This window comes from Oncorhynchus keta, chromosome 15, assembly GCF_023373465.1.
Source record: "Oncorhynchus keta strain PuntledgeMale-10-30-2019 chromosome 15, Oket_V2, whole genome shotgun sequence".
In the NCBI taxonomy this organism is placed as follows: domain Eukaryota; kingdom Metazoa; phylum Chordata; class Actinopteri; order Salmoniformes; family Salmonidae; genus Oncorhynchus; species Oncorhynchus keta.
Window position 1 is genome coordinate 14,675,760 of NC_068435.1, and position 20,705 is coordinate 14,696,464.

The 20,705-nt window shown below is 43.9% G+C and overlaps 1 protein-coding gene across 2 annotated transcripts in view; it reads left to right on the forward strand.

The window, feature by feature from the left end:
• The first annotated feature begins 575 nt into the window (after nt 1-575).
• The window catches only part of LOC118394490 (gelsolin-like), a 47,575-nt gene continuing 27,445 nt past the window's right edge, over nt 576-20,705 (forward strand). For both annotated transcript variants that reach the window (XM_052463467.1, XM_052463468.1), the window contains exons 1-2: nt 576-717; nt 9,605-9,792. In XM_052463467.1, coding sequence (XP_052319427.1) covers nt 9,612-9,792 — 181 coding nt within the window. In that variant the 5' untranslated portion in view covers nt 576-717; nt 9,605-9,611. The remainder of the gene's footprint in view (nt 718-9,604; nt 9,793-20,705) is intronic.

Here is a 20,705-nt window from a genome sequence, read left to right on the forward strand (position 1 = left end):
GTCAGAGGAAGACCCTAAAAATGATCAGAGACTTCAGTCACCCAAATCATAGACTGTTCTCTCTGCTACTGCACGGCAAATGGTACCGATGCACCAAGTCTGGAACCAACAGAACCCTGAACAGCTTCTCCCCCCAAGCCATAATAAGACTGCTAAATAGTTAGTTCAGGTAGCTATTTGGTTAACTATTTATGTATCTGCATTGACACCTTTTTTTAGCCAACTGTTCATCATCAAATATGCTGCTACTACACTTTACTATCTGTCCCTTTATTCCTACTTATATGCACGTCTACCTCATTTACCTCCTACTCCTGCACATCGAATCGGTACTGATACCGCGTGTATATAGCCAAGTTATGGTCGCTCATTGTGTATCTATTATTACTTGTAGTATTATGTTTTACTTGTCTATTATTTTCTTTCTCTCTGCATTATTGGGAACGGCCCGTAAGTAAGCGTTTCACTGTTAGTCCACACCTGTTGTTTACGAAGTATGTGACGAATTACCTTTCATTCGATTTTCTGTACAGCTCTTTTTTTCATGGCTTTGATTGTCGACCAATCAATGCGTTGCTTCAATGTCAAACCCATAAGGGCTGAACACTCACTCAACAAGCAATGAACAGGCGTTTTAAGAAGTTGTATTCGCGTCCACATCTGTTTCTGCTCACTTAGCACCCATTGTCTCATTTTCCATTACACATCTGTCAAACCGTGAGTTACTTTTTGATATTAATTAATTTTGTATTATAATTTGGTGCATTTTGATTCTTTGTTGCAATGCATTTTATTACAAAGTTGCGAGACTTGTTTGAACCTCCAATGGTCTCTATGGAAACTTTATTACGCCTAAACGTTTATCGAGCTTAGTCTAAATTATCGTGCGCAATCGTAGACACTGTTGAAGTTTGGATTTAATTATTCAAAAAGTTCCAAATGATTTAATATCCAGATGTGTGTGACCGACTGTGAATTCGGTCTATTCCTGTTTTAAATCTGAACAGAGATCGACTGAAACATTATCTCTTAAACTCTTTACACAGTTGACTAATAGCCAAACAAATGCCTTTATTTTACCATCTTTATCAATGAAGTGTAAATAGGCGTATCATATTGTGAGTTGTGCATGGGATCATTTATACTACTCGGTTTGATAACATTTCCCAGCACAGCCAGCCCATTTGGGGGCACAGGCTAGCCTATTCTGTTATGTTCCCTGCGAAGATGGAAAAATGTCACCATTGAGTTCGAAGTGCATCAGATTCATTATTATATGCATCAGATTATGCCAGTGATTTATTTTATAGACCTATACTAGTACACTAGATGAGTTATAGAGTATATATATATATGGGGCGCTGTTTTGAGGCCTCCCGTCTGCATTTTGGCACTCCCCCACCGTTGTGAAAATGTGTACTGACACCTTATTACAGACACCTTAATGCATACTTTTAAGTTATATTATGTGAGGTAAGCATCAAAATAAAACATGAAAATAAATATTACAAACATTTTCCTTAAAGTATCATTTTATTTCACTACAACAACAAAAATACTTAAAAATGCACTATGCAGAAATCACTCCGAAATTTCCTGGTTGCTAAAAATTATAATAGTTTGCTTAATTTCAGTTTATGTGAAGAAACAAGAAAGTGTAGTGAAGAGAATCATTGTACCATCTAAACCGCTGTGAAGTATATTTTCCATAACCAAAAATATTGTCTTTGCCGTTTTTGAAGCTGGTGTACAAAACCTGAAAGTAAAAAATGCAAAAAACGAAATTTAAGAATGGGAAGCATAGAAATAGCACAAAAAGAACAGTTCTACTGCTTCTTAGACTTGCTTTCAATGAGAATGGCAGATCTATAACACACATTTCTATTTGAGTCTGGTTGAAAAAATATATATAATTACTTATTGCAGCTTTAAATACAGAATTCCATTCATTCCTATGCTCCTTCTGGGGAGTGTCAATATGGCCAACTGGTGTCTGAAACATCTCTCATTGGCCAATAAATATAGCATCAACAATCCAGCTTTTATACAGTGCAAAAATGTCTAAAAACCTGTTTTTTCTTTGTCATTATGGGGTATTGTATGGAGATTGAAGAGGGTGAAAAAACAATTTAATCCAAGACTGTAACGTAACAAAATGTGGAAAAAGTCAAGGGAGTCTGAATACTTTCTGAATGCACTGTACATTATTGGATTATCCCCACGTGGAAATGAAAAGACAAGCGTGTGTGTTGGTCTGTGTGAGAGAGAAAGGTATTTTAATATTTGGTCATAAATTTGTGTATCTTTTATTGTCACACACTGGATAGGTGCAGCGAAATGTGTTGTGTTACAGGGTCAGCCATAGTAGTACAGCACCCCTGGAGTAAATTAGGGTTAAGTGTCTTGCTCAGGGCACATCAACAGATTTTTTTCACCTTGTCGGCTTGGGTATTCGAAACAGCGAGCTTCCGGTTACTGGCCCAATGCGCTAGGCTACCGTGTGGTGTCACCACATTTTATTTCAGTAGATATGATAACTATCTCAACTAACACATTTACATTGTCTCAAGGGTGTGTTGTTGATTGAGTGCAAAGATAGATGAGGATCTATCTCAGTTAGAGCAGAACCAGAGAGCTAGTTAATTCACAGGCAGCACAGTTGGCTAAGGTTTGTAAGCTAATGAGTCACCCGCTGTTATCATATAATAATATAACATTAGAAACAGTGGTTTTAGAAGCAGTTTGCCAAGCTTCCTGACATCCAGGACCTATATACTAGGCGGTGTCAGAGGAAGACCCCAAAAATTGTCAAAGACTCCAGTCACCCAAGTCATAAACTGTTCTCTCTACTACCGCACTGTAAGCGGTACTGGATCGCCTAGGACCAAAAGGCTCCTTAACAGCTTCTACCCCCAAGCCATAAGACTGCTGAACAACTAATCAAAAGGCCACCCAGACTATGTACATTGACCCCCCCCCCGCCGCTCTTTGTTTTTACACTGCTGCTACTCTCTGTTTACTATCTATGTATAGTCACTTTACAAATGAACTGGACTAACCTGTACCCCTGCACATTGACTCAGTACTGGTAGACCATGTATAAAGTCTCGTTGTTGTTATTTAAATTTATTGTGTTGCTTTTTGATTGATTAGATTTTTTTACTTTAGTTTATTTAGTAAATATTTTATTAACTCTATTTCTTAAACTGCATTGTTGGTTAAGGGCTTGTAAGTAAGCATTTCACGGAAAGGTCTACACCTGTTGTATTCGGCGCATGTGACAAATACAATTAGATTTGATTTGATTCAGAATTGCTAGGCACATAAAATGTTATCCATGCTTCTATTTTCAGTTTAATCTCCCTCATCTTTCCTGTGTAATTTAAAAGTCAAGAAAGCATACCGAAGCCACGGTTATGTCAACACAATATTACACCGTGGGCTTGTGGTAGCAAATGTTGGTTCTGGGAAAGGAGCTACATAATCTGTAGTTGGCATAATCCCTACATAATCTCTCAATCTAGGTCGGTCAGTGTCAGATTCAGGGGTTTCCTCCATAGGTTAATACAAATTTAAAAGTCAAAGTTTCCCGACCCATACACTACATTATATTGAATATATTGACTGAATGAGTGACGACAAATAGTACAATGTTAGTTGAACTATTTTTGATCTGTGCTAGTAGTCTGAAGTTATGTATAAAATATTTATTTTGTATGATCATTGACCGGTTTGACCTTACGTAACAAAATTTGAACTTGGGTTTTTTACATTTGATAAAAGTGGAGACTCAGAACTAGAAAATGGTATATCATACACTACATTTAAGGATCAATGGGAAAGTAATTCTGCTTTGACACTTGTAACCCCACTTTTGAGAAAATGGCACTTGAATGTTTTGGTGCACCTACTGGAGAGCTCCTCTTTGTCTACTCCCATTCAAGATCATTCTCACCTTCTTAAGCCTTAGCTCCAACCATCTCTTTAAGGATTCACGTGATGCCATGCGTGATGCCATACAGAGTGAGTACAGTAGTGTACTAAATAACCAAAGATTTCAAGACTGAAGGCTGGTTTATACTATGTCTATTGACATGTCTGTAGACAGTTGTCACGGTGACAACATCAACATTCTATTGTCATGTCTGTAGACAGTTGTCATGGTGACAACATCAACATTCTATTGTCATGTCTGTAGACAGTTGTCGCAGTGACAACATCAACATTCTATTGTCATGTCTGTAGACAGTTGTTGCAGTGACAACATCAACATTCTATTGTCGACGTCAAACTTGTCATTGCCGTTATGAAAAAGTATAAACACAAAAACGACAGGATCATGACATCAGCAGCCAAAATAGCATACAATGTGTATTTTGACACTTATAAACCCATCAGTTTCAAAATGAATTTAGTATATGTCAATCTAGCAAACCAGGCAACTAAAAGCAACTTTCTAAACAATGTTTTGGTTCGTTTCGAGCTATCTAACGTTCAGCTCATGAAACATGGGGCCGACATGTTGTGTTTATAATTTTGTTCAGTATAGCTAGGTTTAATGTTAGCTAGTTCACATTAGGCTATAACTATAAATAATATTATTACACAGATCATACCCGTAATGTTAGCTAGTGAGCCAGCCAGCTAACAGTATGCTTTAACTTGTAATAAAAATGAAAATGACTTTCTGACAGAATTAGAAACGTATCGAACCTCCCGAGTGGTGGAGTGGTCTAAGGCTGTGCCACTAGAGTTTCTGGGTACGAGTCTAGGCTCTGTCGCAACCAGACGCGACTGGGACACCCATGGGGCGGCACACAATGGGCCCAGCGTCGTCCGGATTATAGGAGGGTTTGGCCGGCAGGAATGTCCTTGTCCCATCGTACACTAGCAACTCCCGTGGGCCGGGTGCAGTGCACGCTGACACGGTCGCCAGGTGCACAGTGTTTCCTCCAACACATTGGTGCGGCTGGCTTCCGGGTTAAGTGGGCATTGTGTCAAGAAGCAGTGCGGCTTGGTTGGGTTGTGTTTCGTAGGATGCACGGCTCACGACCTTCGCCTCTCCCGAGTCCGTACGGGAGTTGCAGTGATGAGACAAGACTGTAACTACCAATTGGATACCACAAAATTGGGGAGGAAAAGGGGGTAAAAAACAACAAAAAAAACACAACAATTAGAAATGTATAATATCTGAAAATGTAGCTAGCTAGACTCTCTTACCCATATACATTGATGAATGGTTCTCCGTCTGTGTTGCGGATGCCATGGTTGCCCTTAGTTTGAAGATGTAATCTGGACACAGGTGTGTTATACAACAGACTTCTTCTGTGTGTTCTCTTTTTGACTCCCTTCACATTATTTGCAATCAAACGCCAGAACTTTCTCCATCTCCTTAGCTATCATACTGCTTCCACCTGGCATTCCACTGATTTCAAAACTTGGTCCTCCAGAAAGTGGAACATCATCAACACTTATGCAGTTCTTCGTGGAATCTTTCAAAAAAGAAAGGATTACCTACACATACTGAGCAGCTCATGTTATAGACAGAAAGAAGCGTGCTACATGACAGACGAATCCGAACTCATCTATTGGCAAGTCCAGCCCATCCATTATCTCAGCCAATCATGGCTAGCGGGAAGGTTCCTCCCTTTTTCGTGGCTAAACCAACTAGGCTTGTAATTTAACAATGTTTGTTATTAAGGCACATGAAAGTTCACGTTCCAGAAGGCATTTCTGCCCCCCCCAAAATACGCATTTTGATAAAAAACAAATGTTTACATTCAAATGCCTCTCCTGTGAAGTAGTGACGCGTGACATACACCTAGTTTCCTGAAACGAGTCATGTTTATACACAAACAGAAGGTACAGTAGTTTTGAACCAATAATTCATAGGCTACAGTCATAGGTTACATGACACATGGAGCTCTATTTTCGGCTGGCATTAAGGCGGCACTAGTGTAAACGCATGTTAGTTTTCAATTTCGTTATGTAAAAACTGCTGCATTAGCATTTTCCAGCCCTAATGCTAGGTTCGGCAATTGAACTGTCTTACAGTCGTATGAAAAAGTTTGGGCACCCCTGATGATTTCCATTTATAAATAATTGGGTGTTTGGATCAGCAATTTCATTTTGATCTAACAAATGACTGATGGACACAGAAATATTTCAGTAGTGAAATTAGGTTAATTGGATTAACAGAAAATGTGCAATATGCATAAAAACTAAATTAGACAGGTGCGTACATTTGGGCACGCCAATAGAAAAATCACATCAATATTTAGCAGAGCCTCCATTTGCTAAAATAACAGCCTCTAGACGCTTCCCATAGCCTCTAATGAGTGTCTGGATTATGGATGAAGGCATTTAGGACCATTCCTCCTTACAAAACATCTCCAGTTCAGTTAGGTTTGATGGTTGCCGAGCATGGACAGCCCGCTTCAAATCATCCCACAGATTCTCAATGATATTCAGGTCTGGGGACTGGAATGGCCATTCCAGAACATTGTACTTGTTCCTTTGCATAAATGCCCGGGTAGATTTTGAGCAGTGTTTTGGGTCGTTGTCTTGTTGAAATATCCAGCCCCGGCATAACTTCAACTTTGTCTTTGTGACTGATTATTCAACATTATTCCCAAGAATCTGCTGATATTGAGTGGAATCCATGCGACCCTCAACTTTAACAAGATTCTCAGTACCGGCACTGGCCACACAGCCCCACGGCATGGTGGAACCCCCACCAAATTTTACTGTGGGTAGCAAGTGTTTTTCTTGGAACGGTGTGTTCTTTTGCCGCCATGCATAACATCCCTTGTTATGACCAAATAACTCAATCTTTGTTTCATCAGTCCACAGCACCTTATTCCAAAATGAAGCTGGCTTGTCCAAATGTGCGTTTGCATACCTCAAGTGACTCCTGTTTGTGGCGTGTTGGCAGAAAAGTCTTCTTCCGCATCACTCTCCCATACAGCTTCTCCTTGTGCAAAGTGCGCTGAATTGTTGAACGATGCACAGCGACACCATCTGCAGCAAGATGTTGTAGTTCTTTGGAGGTGGTCTGTGGGCTGTTTTTGACCGTTCTCACCATCCTTCGCCTCTCCGATATTTTACTTGGCCTGCCACTTCTGGCCTTAACAAGAACTGTGCCTGTATTCTTCCATTTCCTCACTATGTTCCTCACCGTGGACACTGACAGCTTAAATATCTGTGATAGCTTTCTGTAGACTTCCTCTAAACCATCATGTTGAACAATCTTTGTTTTCAGGTCATTTGAGAGTTGTTTTGAGGCCCCCATGTTGCCACTCTTCAGAGGAGAGTCAAAGAGAACAACAACTTGCAATTGGCCTTAAATACCTTTTCCCATGATTGGATGCACTTGTCTATGAAGTTCAAGGCTTAATGAGCTCACCAAACCAATTGTGTCAGTGGCAATGTTCAGTGCTAAGTAGTTACAGGTATTTTATTTCAACCAATCTTATTAGAATGATTCACCTTCCTGGTTTTATGGTTACAACGTCCGCGGCTACAACGTCCGCGGCGCGCTTGCAATGCAACTTCTGGAGATGTGTGAATGCGTTCTGATCTGTAAAATGGTTCTGATTATGTTCATAAAACATAGGCCTATTTGGGAGCAGCATTAACAGAGTGGACATTGGGAGCAGCATAACGGAGTGGACATTGGGAGCAGCATAACGGAGTGGACATTGGGAAGCAGCATAACAGAGTGGACATTGGGAGCAGCATTAACAGAGTGGACATTGGGAGCAGCATAACGGAGTGGACATTGGGAGCAGCATAACAGAGTGGACATTGGGAGCAGCATAACGGAGTGGACATTGGGAGCAGCATAACGGAGTGGACATTGGGAGCAGCATTAACAGAGTGGACATTGGGAGCAGCATAACAGAGTGGACATTGGGAAGCAGCATAACAGAGTGGACATTGGGAAGCAGCATAACGGAGTGGACATTGGGAAGCAGCATAACGGAGTGGACATTGGGAAGCAGCATAACGGAGTGGACATTGGGAGCAGCATTAACAGAGTGGACATTGGGAGCAGCATAACAGAGTGGACATTGGGAAGCAGCATAACAGAGTGGACATTGGGAAGCAGCATAACGGAGTGGACATTGGGAAGCAGCATAACGGAGTGGACATTGGGAAGCAGCATAACAGAGTGGACATTGGGAAGCAGCATAACGGAGTGGACATTGGGAAGCAGCATAACGGAGTGGACATTGGGAGCAGCATAACGGAGTGGACACTGGGAAGCAGCATAACGGAGTGGACATTGGGAAGCAGCATAACAGAGTGGACATTGGGAAGCAGCATAACAGAGTGGACATTGGGAAGCAGCATAACAGTGTGGACATTCTCCTTTTCTCTTTATGTTGGATCTTTGTCCAGTTACTGAGAAAAGTTTGAATGTGCCGTAAAACCCTCCATAGTCTCCATTGTTTTAATATTATATGGCCACGGGGAGAAATGATGGTGCCTGTAAGTGTGACATAGTACATTTAAAACAAGTTGTTGTTTCGTTTTGTTTAGAGTTTGATTAGAATTATTCGTTCTCTTTTTAGGCCATATATAATGAATTTAGTCTTGCTTATTGACTATGTTTGGCATGTCCATTCTCAGCCATAATGTAATGTACACTAGGCCTTGCCCCTATATCTGTGGGGATGCCCCTAGAACAATGTGGACTGCAAATCGGTTCAAGTTAACCTATTTAGCAAAGATGGGTCTACCTTTTGTCATTTCGTTTCTGTAAGCCATTTATCAAACTATAACGGACTAACATTGGAATTGGAATTGATTCCAAGGCAATACATAAATGGTTGGAAATACACAACTTGAAGCAACCACATATTTGGCCATGGAGCACGTTCTGATTGGCCAGTAAGGGGTCAAGCCTCTGACAAGTGCACCGATCATTTCTGACACTTCCCTGAACCCATAGCGCTATCTCCTGCGCTTATATTTACCATTGCGTTAGTTTTGTTAAAATAGAGCCCATAGGCTACATGACACTAGCAGACCACTTTCTGATCTGAAAAAGATTATGCAATGCCCCATGATAAGGGGTTATCTGTATTCGAGGCACATTAAGCCTTATGGTGCTGAGAGGGTAGAATAAGGGCAGTGGGTTATCACCGTACGATGATTTGTTTCACAGTGTAATCAACCTCTCCCACTACTATCAACACACACCAAATTCACTTAGAAATTATAGATCTGTCATTCTCATTGAAAGCAAGTCTAAGGAGCGTTAGATCTGTTCTATGTGCAGTATTTCTATGCTTCTCCTTCTTAAATTTAGTTTTTTGCTTCTTTTACTTTTTAAATTTTTTAAACAAGCTTCAAACAGCTGAAAATACAATATTTTGGATTATGGAAAATATATTTCACAGTGGTTAGTACAGTGATTTGCTACACTTGCTTGTTTTGTTACATAAACTGATAGTAGGTGAACTATTAGAATTTTAGCAACCAGAAAATGGAGAGATTTCTGCATATTGAACCATTAAGAAGAGAAGAAGAGATGTTTATGACTTTTATGGTATGTCTGCCTCTTGAAGCTCCAGCTCTCTCTGCCTCTCTCTCTCAGAGCTGTCATGGTGTCACACAAGGAGTTTGTGACTGCAGGGAAGGAGAAAGGGCTGCAGGTGTGGCGTATTGAGAACATGGACCTGAAGCCTGTCCCCAAGGCCCTGCACGGCAACTTCTACACAGGAGATGCCTATCTGCTCCTCTACACAACTGCAGCTCCCTCCTACTACATACACATGTGGATGGGTAAGACTTGCGTACACACACACACACACTACACTAGACTCCTATTAGTAACAACTGATTGGACATGGACTGGATCTGAGATATCTATGTAGTAGATTTCTTGCTTTCAACCAGTCATGTTAGATCAATGTTTAATTTGAGAAAGAGAGGGAGAGAAGAGCTACTTTAAAGTGTTGGAACCGGTTCAGGGAACAGAACAGAAAACCTGAAAATAATACATATTTTCAAGGAAAAGAATCAGAACCAGGAACGAAAGTGAACTATACTGTTCCAGAACAGAACCATTATTTTAAAAGCATGGAAACCGGTTAATAACGTTATTTTACATCCGGGCAACAAAGCGCCTATGCAAAGCCCCCCCCTCTGTCAATCAGAAACTTCTGCCAGCTGAGAATCTGCCTGCCAGCTGAACATCTGCCTGCCGCCCCCTCCGAAGCTTAGCTGTAGCCTACTGACGTCATAAGCGTGATTCAGAAGATAGGGAGAGAGATTTTTAATTAGAGAACAATGGATAAACCTTTTCAATGCTTGTTAGGGATACTATAGTTATCACATTTCACACTGGATTTATTAACTACTAAAAGGTAAGATGTGTTTTTAATTCTGGTGTCGCTCTGCACACACAAGCTTGTTAGCTAGCTAACTTTTCTGGTCCAACGTTAAGTCAACTCTGAAGTTCAAAGACATTCAAAGTTCCTCCCTAGAAACCGCTCCTCTGTAGGTATAATTATGTAGGCCTAATTCAGATACTACATGTCATTACAAGATGCCAAGCGTTGCAAGCCAAGCCTCGTCCTCCACCCTCTCTCGCTCTCTCCCAACCCGCAAAATTTTAGTTGCATCTCACGCCCAACACTTATCTTTCCATCTTCCCTGTAAACAACTCACTGAGCTATAGCTTGCCTGTAAAACAAGTCACTGAGCTATAGCTTGCCTGTAAACAAGTCACTGAGCTATAGCTTGCCTGTAAGCAACTCACTGAGCTATAGCTTGCCTGTAAGCAACTCACTGAGCTATAGCTTGCCTGTAAGCAACTCACTGAGCTATAGCTTGCCTGTAAGCAACTCACTGAGCTATAGCTTGCCTGTAAGCAACTCACTGAGCTATAGCTTGCCTGTAAGCAACTCACTGAGCTATAGCTTGCCTGTAAGCAACTCACTGAGCTATAGCTTGCCTGTAAACAACTCACTGAGCTATAGCTTGCCTGTAAACATCTCACAGAGCTATAGCTTGCCTGTAAACATCTCACAGAGCTATAGCTTGCCTGTAAACATCTCACAGAGCTATAGCTTGCCTGTAAACATCTCACAGAGCTATAGCTTGCCTGTAAACATCTCACAGAGCTATAGCTTGCCTATAAACATCTCACAGAGCTATAGCTTGCCTGTAAACATCTCACAGAGCTATAGCTTGCCTGTAAACATCTCACAGAGCTATAGCTTGCCTGTAAACATCTCACAGAGCTATAGCTTGCCTGTAAACATCTCACAGAGCTATAGCTTGCCTGTAAACATCTCACAGAGCTATAGCTTGCCTGTAAACATCTCACAGAGCTATAGCTTGCCTGTAAACATCTCACAGAGCTATAGCTTGCCTGTAAACAACTCACTGAGCTATAGCTTGCCTGCTCCATAGCAAACGGTCTATCCATACTGCATAATTGGTTAAGTAATTTAACATCGAACAAAATGTAAAACAATTACGATTTCAGAGATTTTCAAAGAACAGAAAGTAACGATATAAAACCGGGGCTTTGAACCGGCTCAGAAATTTATTTTGCTGGTTGGAACAGTGGAATAGAACAAACTAAATAATGGTTCAGTTCAGAACAAAACGATTGGAAAATCATAGATAGAGCAGGCATTACAGAGGTAAAATTAAAATAAAAAAATAGACCCTCTTGGTGGGAGATACAGCAGGCATTACAGAGACAAATATACCCTCTTGGTGGGAGATACAACAGGCATTACAGAGGCAAATAGACCCTCTTGGTGGGAGATACAGCAGGCATTACAGAGACAAATAGACCCTATTGGTGGTTGATACAGCAGGCATTACAGAGGCAAATAGACCCTCTTGGTGGGAGATACAGCAGGCATTACAGAGACAAATAGACCCTATTGGTGGGAGATACAGCAGGCATTATAGAGACAAATAGACCCTATTGGTGGTTGATACAGCAGGCATTACAGAGACAAATAGACCCTATTGGTGGGAGATACAGCAGGCATTACAGAGACAATATACCCTATTGGTGAGAGATACAGCAGGCATTACAGAGGCAATAGAACATATTGGTGAGAGATACAGCATTTCAGTTCCTTATCGACATACGAAACTTCTACAAATACTTGCTATTTTGTTACACGGTTTCTACCATGAGAGGCCGTGTGAATTTGCATGATATAAATAATGTAGAAATACCTGTGGTAGCTGTGGTTAATCTACACATAGACCCTTATAGAAAACATTACTTTTGTCAGTGTGCATGTGAATAAATACCCTATAGCTATGGTCAATTATACACGTATTGTAGACACTGAATCTGCATATAACAAATATTGCTTAGCAGGAAATGTTCCTCTTTGTCACGGTTTTCTAATGGTGAAGGAGAGTCGGACAAAACTGCAGCGCGTATATTGTGATCCATGTTTAGTTACACAACGTAACACGAATCCAAAACACAAACTCTACAAAACAATAAACGTAGTGAAAACCGAAACAGCCTTAACTGGTGCAAACTAACACAGACTAAGGACATCAAGACACTCAGGACAATCACCCACAATACAACCAAAGAATATGGCTGCCTAAATATGGCTCCCAATCAGAGACAACGATAAACACCTGCCTCTGATTGAGAACCACTTCAGACAGCCATAGACTCCTATAACACCCCACTAAGCTACAATCCCACTAAACTACAATCCCACTAAGCTACAATCCCACTAACCTACAATCCCACTAAGCTACACACCACATACAAAAACCCATGTCACACCATGTCACACCCTGGCCTGACCAAATACATAAAGAAAAACACAAAATACTTCGACCAGGGCGTGACAGAACCCCCCCCTAAGGTGCGGACTCCCGAACGCACCTCAAATCAATAGGGAGGGTCCCCTCTCCTCACGTCCCTGGATAGACCACCCTCGCCGCCGACCATGGCCTAGTAGTCCTCACCCAGAACCCCACTGGACTGAGGAGCAGATCGGGACTGAAGGACAGCTCGGGACTGAGGGGAAGCTCGGGAGTGAGAGAAAGCTCGGGAGTGAGAGAAAGCTCGGGAGTGAGAGAAAGCTCGGGAGTGAGAGAAAGCTCGGGAGTGAGAGAAAGCTCGGGAGTGAGAGAAAGCTCGGGAGTGAGAGAAAGCTCGGGAGTGAGAGAAAGCTCGGGAGTGAGAGAAAGCTCGGGAGTGAGAGAAAGCTCAGGCAGGTTGATGGATCTACCAGATCCTGGCTTGCTGGTGGTTCCGGTAGATCCTGGCTGACTGGCGGATCCTGGCTGACTAGCAGATCTGGCAGATCCTGGCCGACTGGCGGATCCTGGCCGACTGGCGGATCCTGGCAGATCCTGGCTGACAAGCTGATCTGGCAGATCCTGGCTGACTGGCGGATCCTGGCCGACTGGCGGATCCTGGCCGACTGGCGGATCCTGGCCAACGGGCGGATCCTGGCCGACTGGCGGATCCTGGCCAACGGGCGGATCCTGGCCAACGGGCGGATCCTGGCCAACGGGCACTTCTGGCGGATCCTGGCTGACGGGCTCTGGCGCCGGACAGGCGGGAGACTCCGGCAGCAGCGCCGGACAGGCGGGAGACTCCGGCAGCGCAGGAGAGGAGAAAGGCTCCGACAACGCAGGAGAGGCGAGGCGCACTGTAGGCCTGATGCGTGGTGCTGGCACTGGTGGTACTGGGCCGAGGACACGCACAGGAAGCCTGGTGCGGGGAGCTGCTACCGGAGGGCTGGGGTGTGGAGGTGGTACTGGATAGACCGGACTGTGCAGGCGCACTGGAGCTCTTGAGCACCGAGCCTGCCCAACCTTACCTGGTTGAATACTCTCGGTCGCCCTGCCAGTGCGGCGAGGTGGAATAGCCCGTACTGGCCTATGTAGGCGAACCGGAGACACCGAGCGCAAGGCTGGTACCATGTAAGCCGGCCCAAGGAGACGCACTGGGGACCAGATGCGTAGAGCCGGCTTCATGGCATTTGGCTCAATCTAGCCCGGCCGATACGCGGAGCTGGAATATACCGCACCGGGCTATGCACCCGCACTGGGGACACCGTGCGCACCACTGCATAACACGGTGCCTGCCCGGTCTCTCTAGCCCCCCGGTAAGCACAGGGAGTTTGCGCAGGTCTCCTATCTGGCGTTGCCATACTCCCTGTAAGCCCCTCCCCAATAAATTTTCGGGGCTGATTCCCGGGCTTCCGTCCGCGCCGTCGTGCTTGCTTCGCCAACCTCATTCTCCTGTAACCTTCCGCGCACTGCTCCATCGAATCCCAGGCGGGCTCCGGCACTCTCCCTGGGTCGACCGCCCACCTGTCTATCTCCTCCCAAGAAGTATAGTCCATACTGTACTCCTCTTTGGGCTGCTCCTGTTTCCTCTTCTCCTGCTGCACCTTTGGGCGGCTACACTCCCCTGGTTTAGCCCCTTGGTCCTCTCCCGTCAAGGATTTCCTCCCATGTCCAGAAATCCTTAATACGCAGCTCCTCTTTTGGCTGCTCCTGCCTGTTGACACGTTGCTTGGTCCGTTTACGGTGGGTGATTCTGTCACGGTTTTCTAATGGTGAAGGAGAGTCGGACCAAACTGCAGCGCTTATATTGTGATCCATGTTTATTTACACAACGTAACACGAATCCAAAACACAAACTCTACAAAACAATAAACGTAGTGAAAACCGAAACAGCCTTAACTGGTGCAAACTAACACAGACTAAGGACATCAAGACACTCAGGACAATCACCCACAATACAACCAAAGAATATGGCTGCCTAAATATGGCTCCCAATCAGAGACAACGATAAACACCTGCCTCTGATTGAGAACCACTTCAGACAGCCATAGACTCTCCTAGAACACCCCACTAAGCTACAATCCCACTAAGCTACACACCACATACAAAAACCCATGTCACACCCTGACCTGTCCAAATACATAAAGAAAAACACAAAATACTTCGACCAGGGCTTGACACTCTTTCTCAACACACATACGTGAGAAAGCATTTCCACCCTGACACTGTATCTAAGTGTTGAGATAGCAGAAGTGTTGAAACTCTTGTGTGAAATTAACTTGTGTAATTCTATTTCCCCTCTTGTTTTCCTGTCATGTCTATTAGCTTGATTCAATTGTCAAAAAGCTGCACATCTTCAAAGAAAGCCCACAAGTAATTACGTGTAGGAGAGAGTGTATACTACACTCCCTCATCTCCTTCTGTCTCTGTCTCCTTTCCTCCCTCTCTAATATATAATAATAATATATATATGCCATTTATAGCAGACGCTTTTATCCAAAGCGACTTACAGTCATGTGTGCATACATTCTACGTATGGGTGGTCCCGGGAATCGAACCCACTACCCTGGCGTTACAAGCGCCATGCTCTACCAACTGAGCTACAGAAGGACCTCTCTCTAGCTCTCTTTCCTTTCCTCTCTTTCTCTGTCTCTCTCCTCTTCCCTTCAACTCTCCTATGTCTAGTTTGTCAGTTCGACTTTGTACTGAGACAAACCAGAGTGAACACAGTGTGTATGCTGCCGGCTCTCACACATAGCATACCAGTGCCTGTTAGTCATTACCCAGCCACATTAGAGAGACCTGGGTCTGGATGGGTTTATGTGGTGCCTAGCTCTCCCTCTGATGATCGAGGCTTCAGTTCTTTGTTGTGGTGGCGGCCTTACTGATCTAACATTCTCTATCATTCCCGTTCGAGATCTGAGACAGATCCACGCAGAGTTGCAAACAACTCCACCCCATTGTTTCAGTTTTTCAACCACATGTTGGAGCCCCAGGGCAAAACTCAAACCATATTTAGCTGTAGTAAAGAGAACTTTCTGGCTCTTGGTGGAGTTCTTGTTGAATCTGATCAAACCAGTTTTAAAATAAGTATTTATGTACATACTGTGCAGTACCCATTGAAAGTCTACAAACTCCTTGAAGAGTCGTCACATTTAAAAATGTATAAAATAAGATTGTTTTTTCCTACCATTTTACAATACCTACAACATTTTCAAAGTGAACATTTTTTAAATATTTTTTTTTACAAAAACATGTCTTGATTGTATAAGTCTTCACACCCCAGAGTTTTTTTTCAGATATAAATCAAAGATTCTACCAACTTTGGATAACTCTTTGGGCAACATATCCATTGTTTATGTAAAAAATTCTCAGGCTCAGTACATTTGGCAAGGAATTATTGTACAGCAATATTCAAACCTTATATCTTTTTTTCAAACAGATTTAAGTCAGGACAGAGACCGGATCATTCCGGAACACTCAACACCTATTGGAAAGCCATTCTAGTCTGTCTTTGGCATAAACATTTGTGTAATTGTTCCGCTGAAAAGCAACCTATCCCAGGGTTAGATATTCAGAAGAATGACGCATGGTTGATGATACTTCCGGCGCCGACTGAGATGGCCGCCTCGCTTCGCGTTCCTAGGAAACTATGCAGTTTTTTGTTTTTTTACGTGTTATTTCTTACATTAGTACCCCAGGTCATCTTAGGTTTCATTACATACAGTCAAGAAGAACTACTGAATATAAGATCAGCGTCAACTCACCATCAGTACGACCAAGAATATGTTTTCCGCGACGCGGATCCTGTGTTCTGCCTTACAAACAGGACAACGGAATGGATCGCATGCAGCGACCCAAGGAAACGACTCCGAAAAAGAGGGAAACGAGGCGGTGTTCTGGTCAGACTCCGAAAAAGGGCACATCGCGCACCACTCCCCAGCATTCTTCTTGCCAATGTCCAGTCTCTTGACAACAAGGTTGACGAAATCCGAGCAAGGGTGGCATTCCAGAGGGACATCAGAGACTGCAACGTTCTCTGCTTCACGGAAACATGGCTTACTGGGAAGACGCTATCCGATGCGGTGCAGCCAAACATCTTTCTGGTAAGAAGAGTGGCGGGGGCGTATGCCTCATGACTAACGAGACATGGTGTGATGAAGGAAACATACAGGAACTCAAATCCTTCTGTTCACCTGATTTAGAATTCCTCACAATCAAATGTAGACCGCATTATCTTCCAAGAGAATTCTCTTCGATTATAATCACAGCCGTATATATCCCCCCCAAGCAGACACATCGATGGCTCTGAACGAACTTTATTTAACTCTTTGCAAACTGGAAACCATTTATCCGGAGGCTGCATTCATTGTAGCTGGGGATTTTAACAAAGCTAATCTGAAAACAAGACTCCCTAAATTTTATCAGCATATCGATTGCGCAACCAGGGGTGGTAAAACCTTGGATCATTGTTACTCTAACTTCCGCGACGCATATAAGGCCCTGCCCCGCCCCTTTCGGAAAAGCTGACCACGACTCCATTTTGCTGATCCCTGCCTACAGGCAGAAACTAAAACAAGAGGCTCCCACGCTGAGGTCTGTCCAACGCTGGTCAGACCAAGCTGACTCCACACTCCAAGACTGCTTCCATCACGTGGACTGGGACATGTTTCGTATTGCGTCAGATGAAAATATTGACGAATACGCTGATTCGGTGTGCGAGTTCATTAGAACGTGCGTCGAAGATGTCATTCCCATAGCAACGATAAAAACATTCCCAAACCAGAAACCGTGGATTGATGGCAGCATTCGCGTGAAACTGAAAGCGCGAACCACTGCTTTTAAATCAGGGCAAGGTGTCTGGTAACATGTCCGAATATAAACAATGCAGCTATTCCCTCCGCAAGGCTATTAAACAAGCTAAGCGTCAGTACAGAGACAAAGTGGAATCTCAATTCAATGGCTCAGACACAAGAGGCATGTGGCAGGGTCTACAGTCAATCACGGACTACAAGAAGAAACCCAGCCCAGTCACGGACCAGGATGTCTTGCTCCCAGGCAGACTAAATAACTTTTTTGCCCGCTTTGAGGACAATAAATACAGTGCCACTGACACGGCCTGCAACGAAAACATGCGGTCTCTCCTTCACTGCAGCCGGGGTGAGTAAGACATTTAAACGTGTTCACCCTCGCAAGGCTGCAGGCCCAGACGGCATCCCCAGCCGCGCCCTCAGAGCATGCGCAGACCAGCTGGCCGGTGTGTTTACGGACATATTCAATCAATCCCTATACCAGTCTGCTGTTCCCACATGCTTCAAGAGGGCCACCATTGTTCCTGTTCCCAAGAAAGCTAAGGTAACTGAGCTAAACAACTACCGCCCCGTAGCACTCACTTCCGTCATCATGAAGTGCTTTGAGAGACTAGTCAAGGACCATATCACCTCCACCCTACCTGAAACCCTAGACCCACTCCAATTTGCTTACCGCCCAAATAGGTCCACAGACGATGCAATCTCAACCACACTGCACACTGCCCTAACCCACCTGGACAAGAGGAATACCTATGTGAGAATGCTGTTCATCGACTACAGCTCGGCATTCAACACCATAGTACCCTCCAAGCTCGTCATCAAGCTCGAGACCCTGGGTCTCGACCCCGCCCTGTGCAACTGGGTACTGGACTTCCTGACGGGCCGCCCCCAGGTGGTGGGCAACAACATCTCCTCCCCGCTGATCCTCAACACGGGGGCCCCACAAGGGTGCGTTCTGAGCCCTCTCCTGTACTCCCTGTTCACCCACGACTGCGTGGCCACGCACGCCTCCAACTCAATCATCAAGTTTGCGGACGACACAACAGTGGTAGGCTTGATTACCAACAACGACGAGACGGCCTACAGGGAGGAGGTGAGGGCCCTCGGAGTGTGGTGTCAGGAAAATAACCTCACACTCAACGTCAACAAAACTAAGGAGATGATTGTGGACTTCAGGAAACAGCAGAGGGAACACCCCCCTATCCACATCGATGGAACAGTAGTGGAGAGGGTAGCAAGCTTTAAGTTCCTCTGCATACACATCACAGACAAACTGAATTGGTCCACTCACACTGACAGCGTCGTGAAGAAGGCGCAGCAGCGCCTCTTCAACCTCAGGAGGCTGAAGAAATTCGGCTTGTCACCAAAAGCACTCACAAACTTCTACAGATGCACAATCGAGAGCATCCTGGCGGGCTGTATCACCGGCTGGTACGGCAACTGCTCCGCCCTCAACCGTAAGGCTCTCCAGAGGGTAGTGAGGTCTGCACAACGCATCACCGGGGGCAAACTACCTGCCCTCCAGGACACCTACACCACCCGATGTTACAGGAAGGCCATAAAGATCATCAAGGACATCAACCACCCGAACCACTGCCTGTTCACCCCGCTATCATCCAGAAGGCGAGGTCAGTACAGGTGCATCAAAGCTGGGACCGAGAGACTGAAAAACAGCTTCTATCTCAAGGCCATCAGACTGTTAAACAGCCACCACTAACATTGAGTGGCTGCTGCCAACACACTGTCATTGACACTGACCCAACTCCAGCCACTTTAATAATGGGAATTGATGGGAAATGATGTAAATATATCACTAGCCACTTTAAACAATGCTACCTTATATAATGTTACTTACCCTACATTATTCATCTCATATGCATACGTATATACTGTACTCTACATCATCGACTGCATCCTTATGTAATACATGTATCACTAGCCACTTTAACTATGCCACTTTGTTTACTTTGTCTACATACTCTTCTCATATGTATATACTGTACTCGATACCATCTACTGTATGCTGCTCTGTACCATCACTCATTCATATATCCTTATGTACATATTCCTTATCCCCTTACACTGTGTATAAGACAGTAGTTTTGGAATTGTTAGTTAGATTACTTGTTGGTTATCACTGCATTGTTGGAACTAGAAGCACAAGCATTTCGCTACACTCGCATTAACATCTGCTAACCATGTGTATGTGACAAATAAAATTTGATTTGATTTTTGGTTTCCTTCAACTTTTTATCTGGTCTCCTTTATTTTTTTATTCTGACAAACTCCACAGTCCCTGCCGGTGACAAGCATACTCATAACAGGATGCTGCGACCGCAATACTTGAAAATAGAGGATACACATTGTATTCACTCCACATTAATGGCCTGAATGACAGAAAAAGAAAGCCTGTGTTTAAAAATCCCATCAAAATCATCCATTCTGTTTGCAACAAGGCCGTTAAGTCATATTGGAAAACAACATGGCAAAGAAATATATTTTTGGCCTAAATAAAAAATGACAGGCTTGGGTCAAATCCAATACAACACAACACAACACAGAGTGAAACCCTTGAAAGTACAAAGTATTGTGGAGACAGCATCATGTTATGGGAATTCTGCGACGTGTGTGGTTGGACCAAGGTGCAGAGAATGGAACAGACGCGGAATCAATGGTTTATTATAAAATTAAATACTTTACTGAAAATAAGGATCACAGTAATATTGGGAAAAAAACACTAGGACTAGAAAACTTACTCAGGCAACAAACAGAGGCAACCGAAATCAAGCTTCTGCAAACAAGGACAGAAAACACACATAAAAAAAAAGAAAAATCATAAATTAAGTGATAAGCAACACCTGAGGAACAAAGAAAGCCTTTAGGACGGCATCTGCTGCCCGGAGGAACCATGACAGTACACCCCCAGGAGCGGCTCCAGCTGCGGAGCCCTGACGACCACCACGTACTCGGTTGAAGTCTCTTACCAGACCTGGATCCAGGATGTCCCGGGCCGGCACCGACTGACGTCAGACAGTGTAGGCCAGGTTGGCCATCCACAAGTCGGGGGGGGCGGAGGAGCAG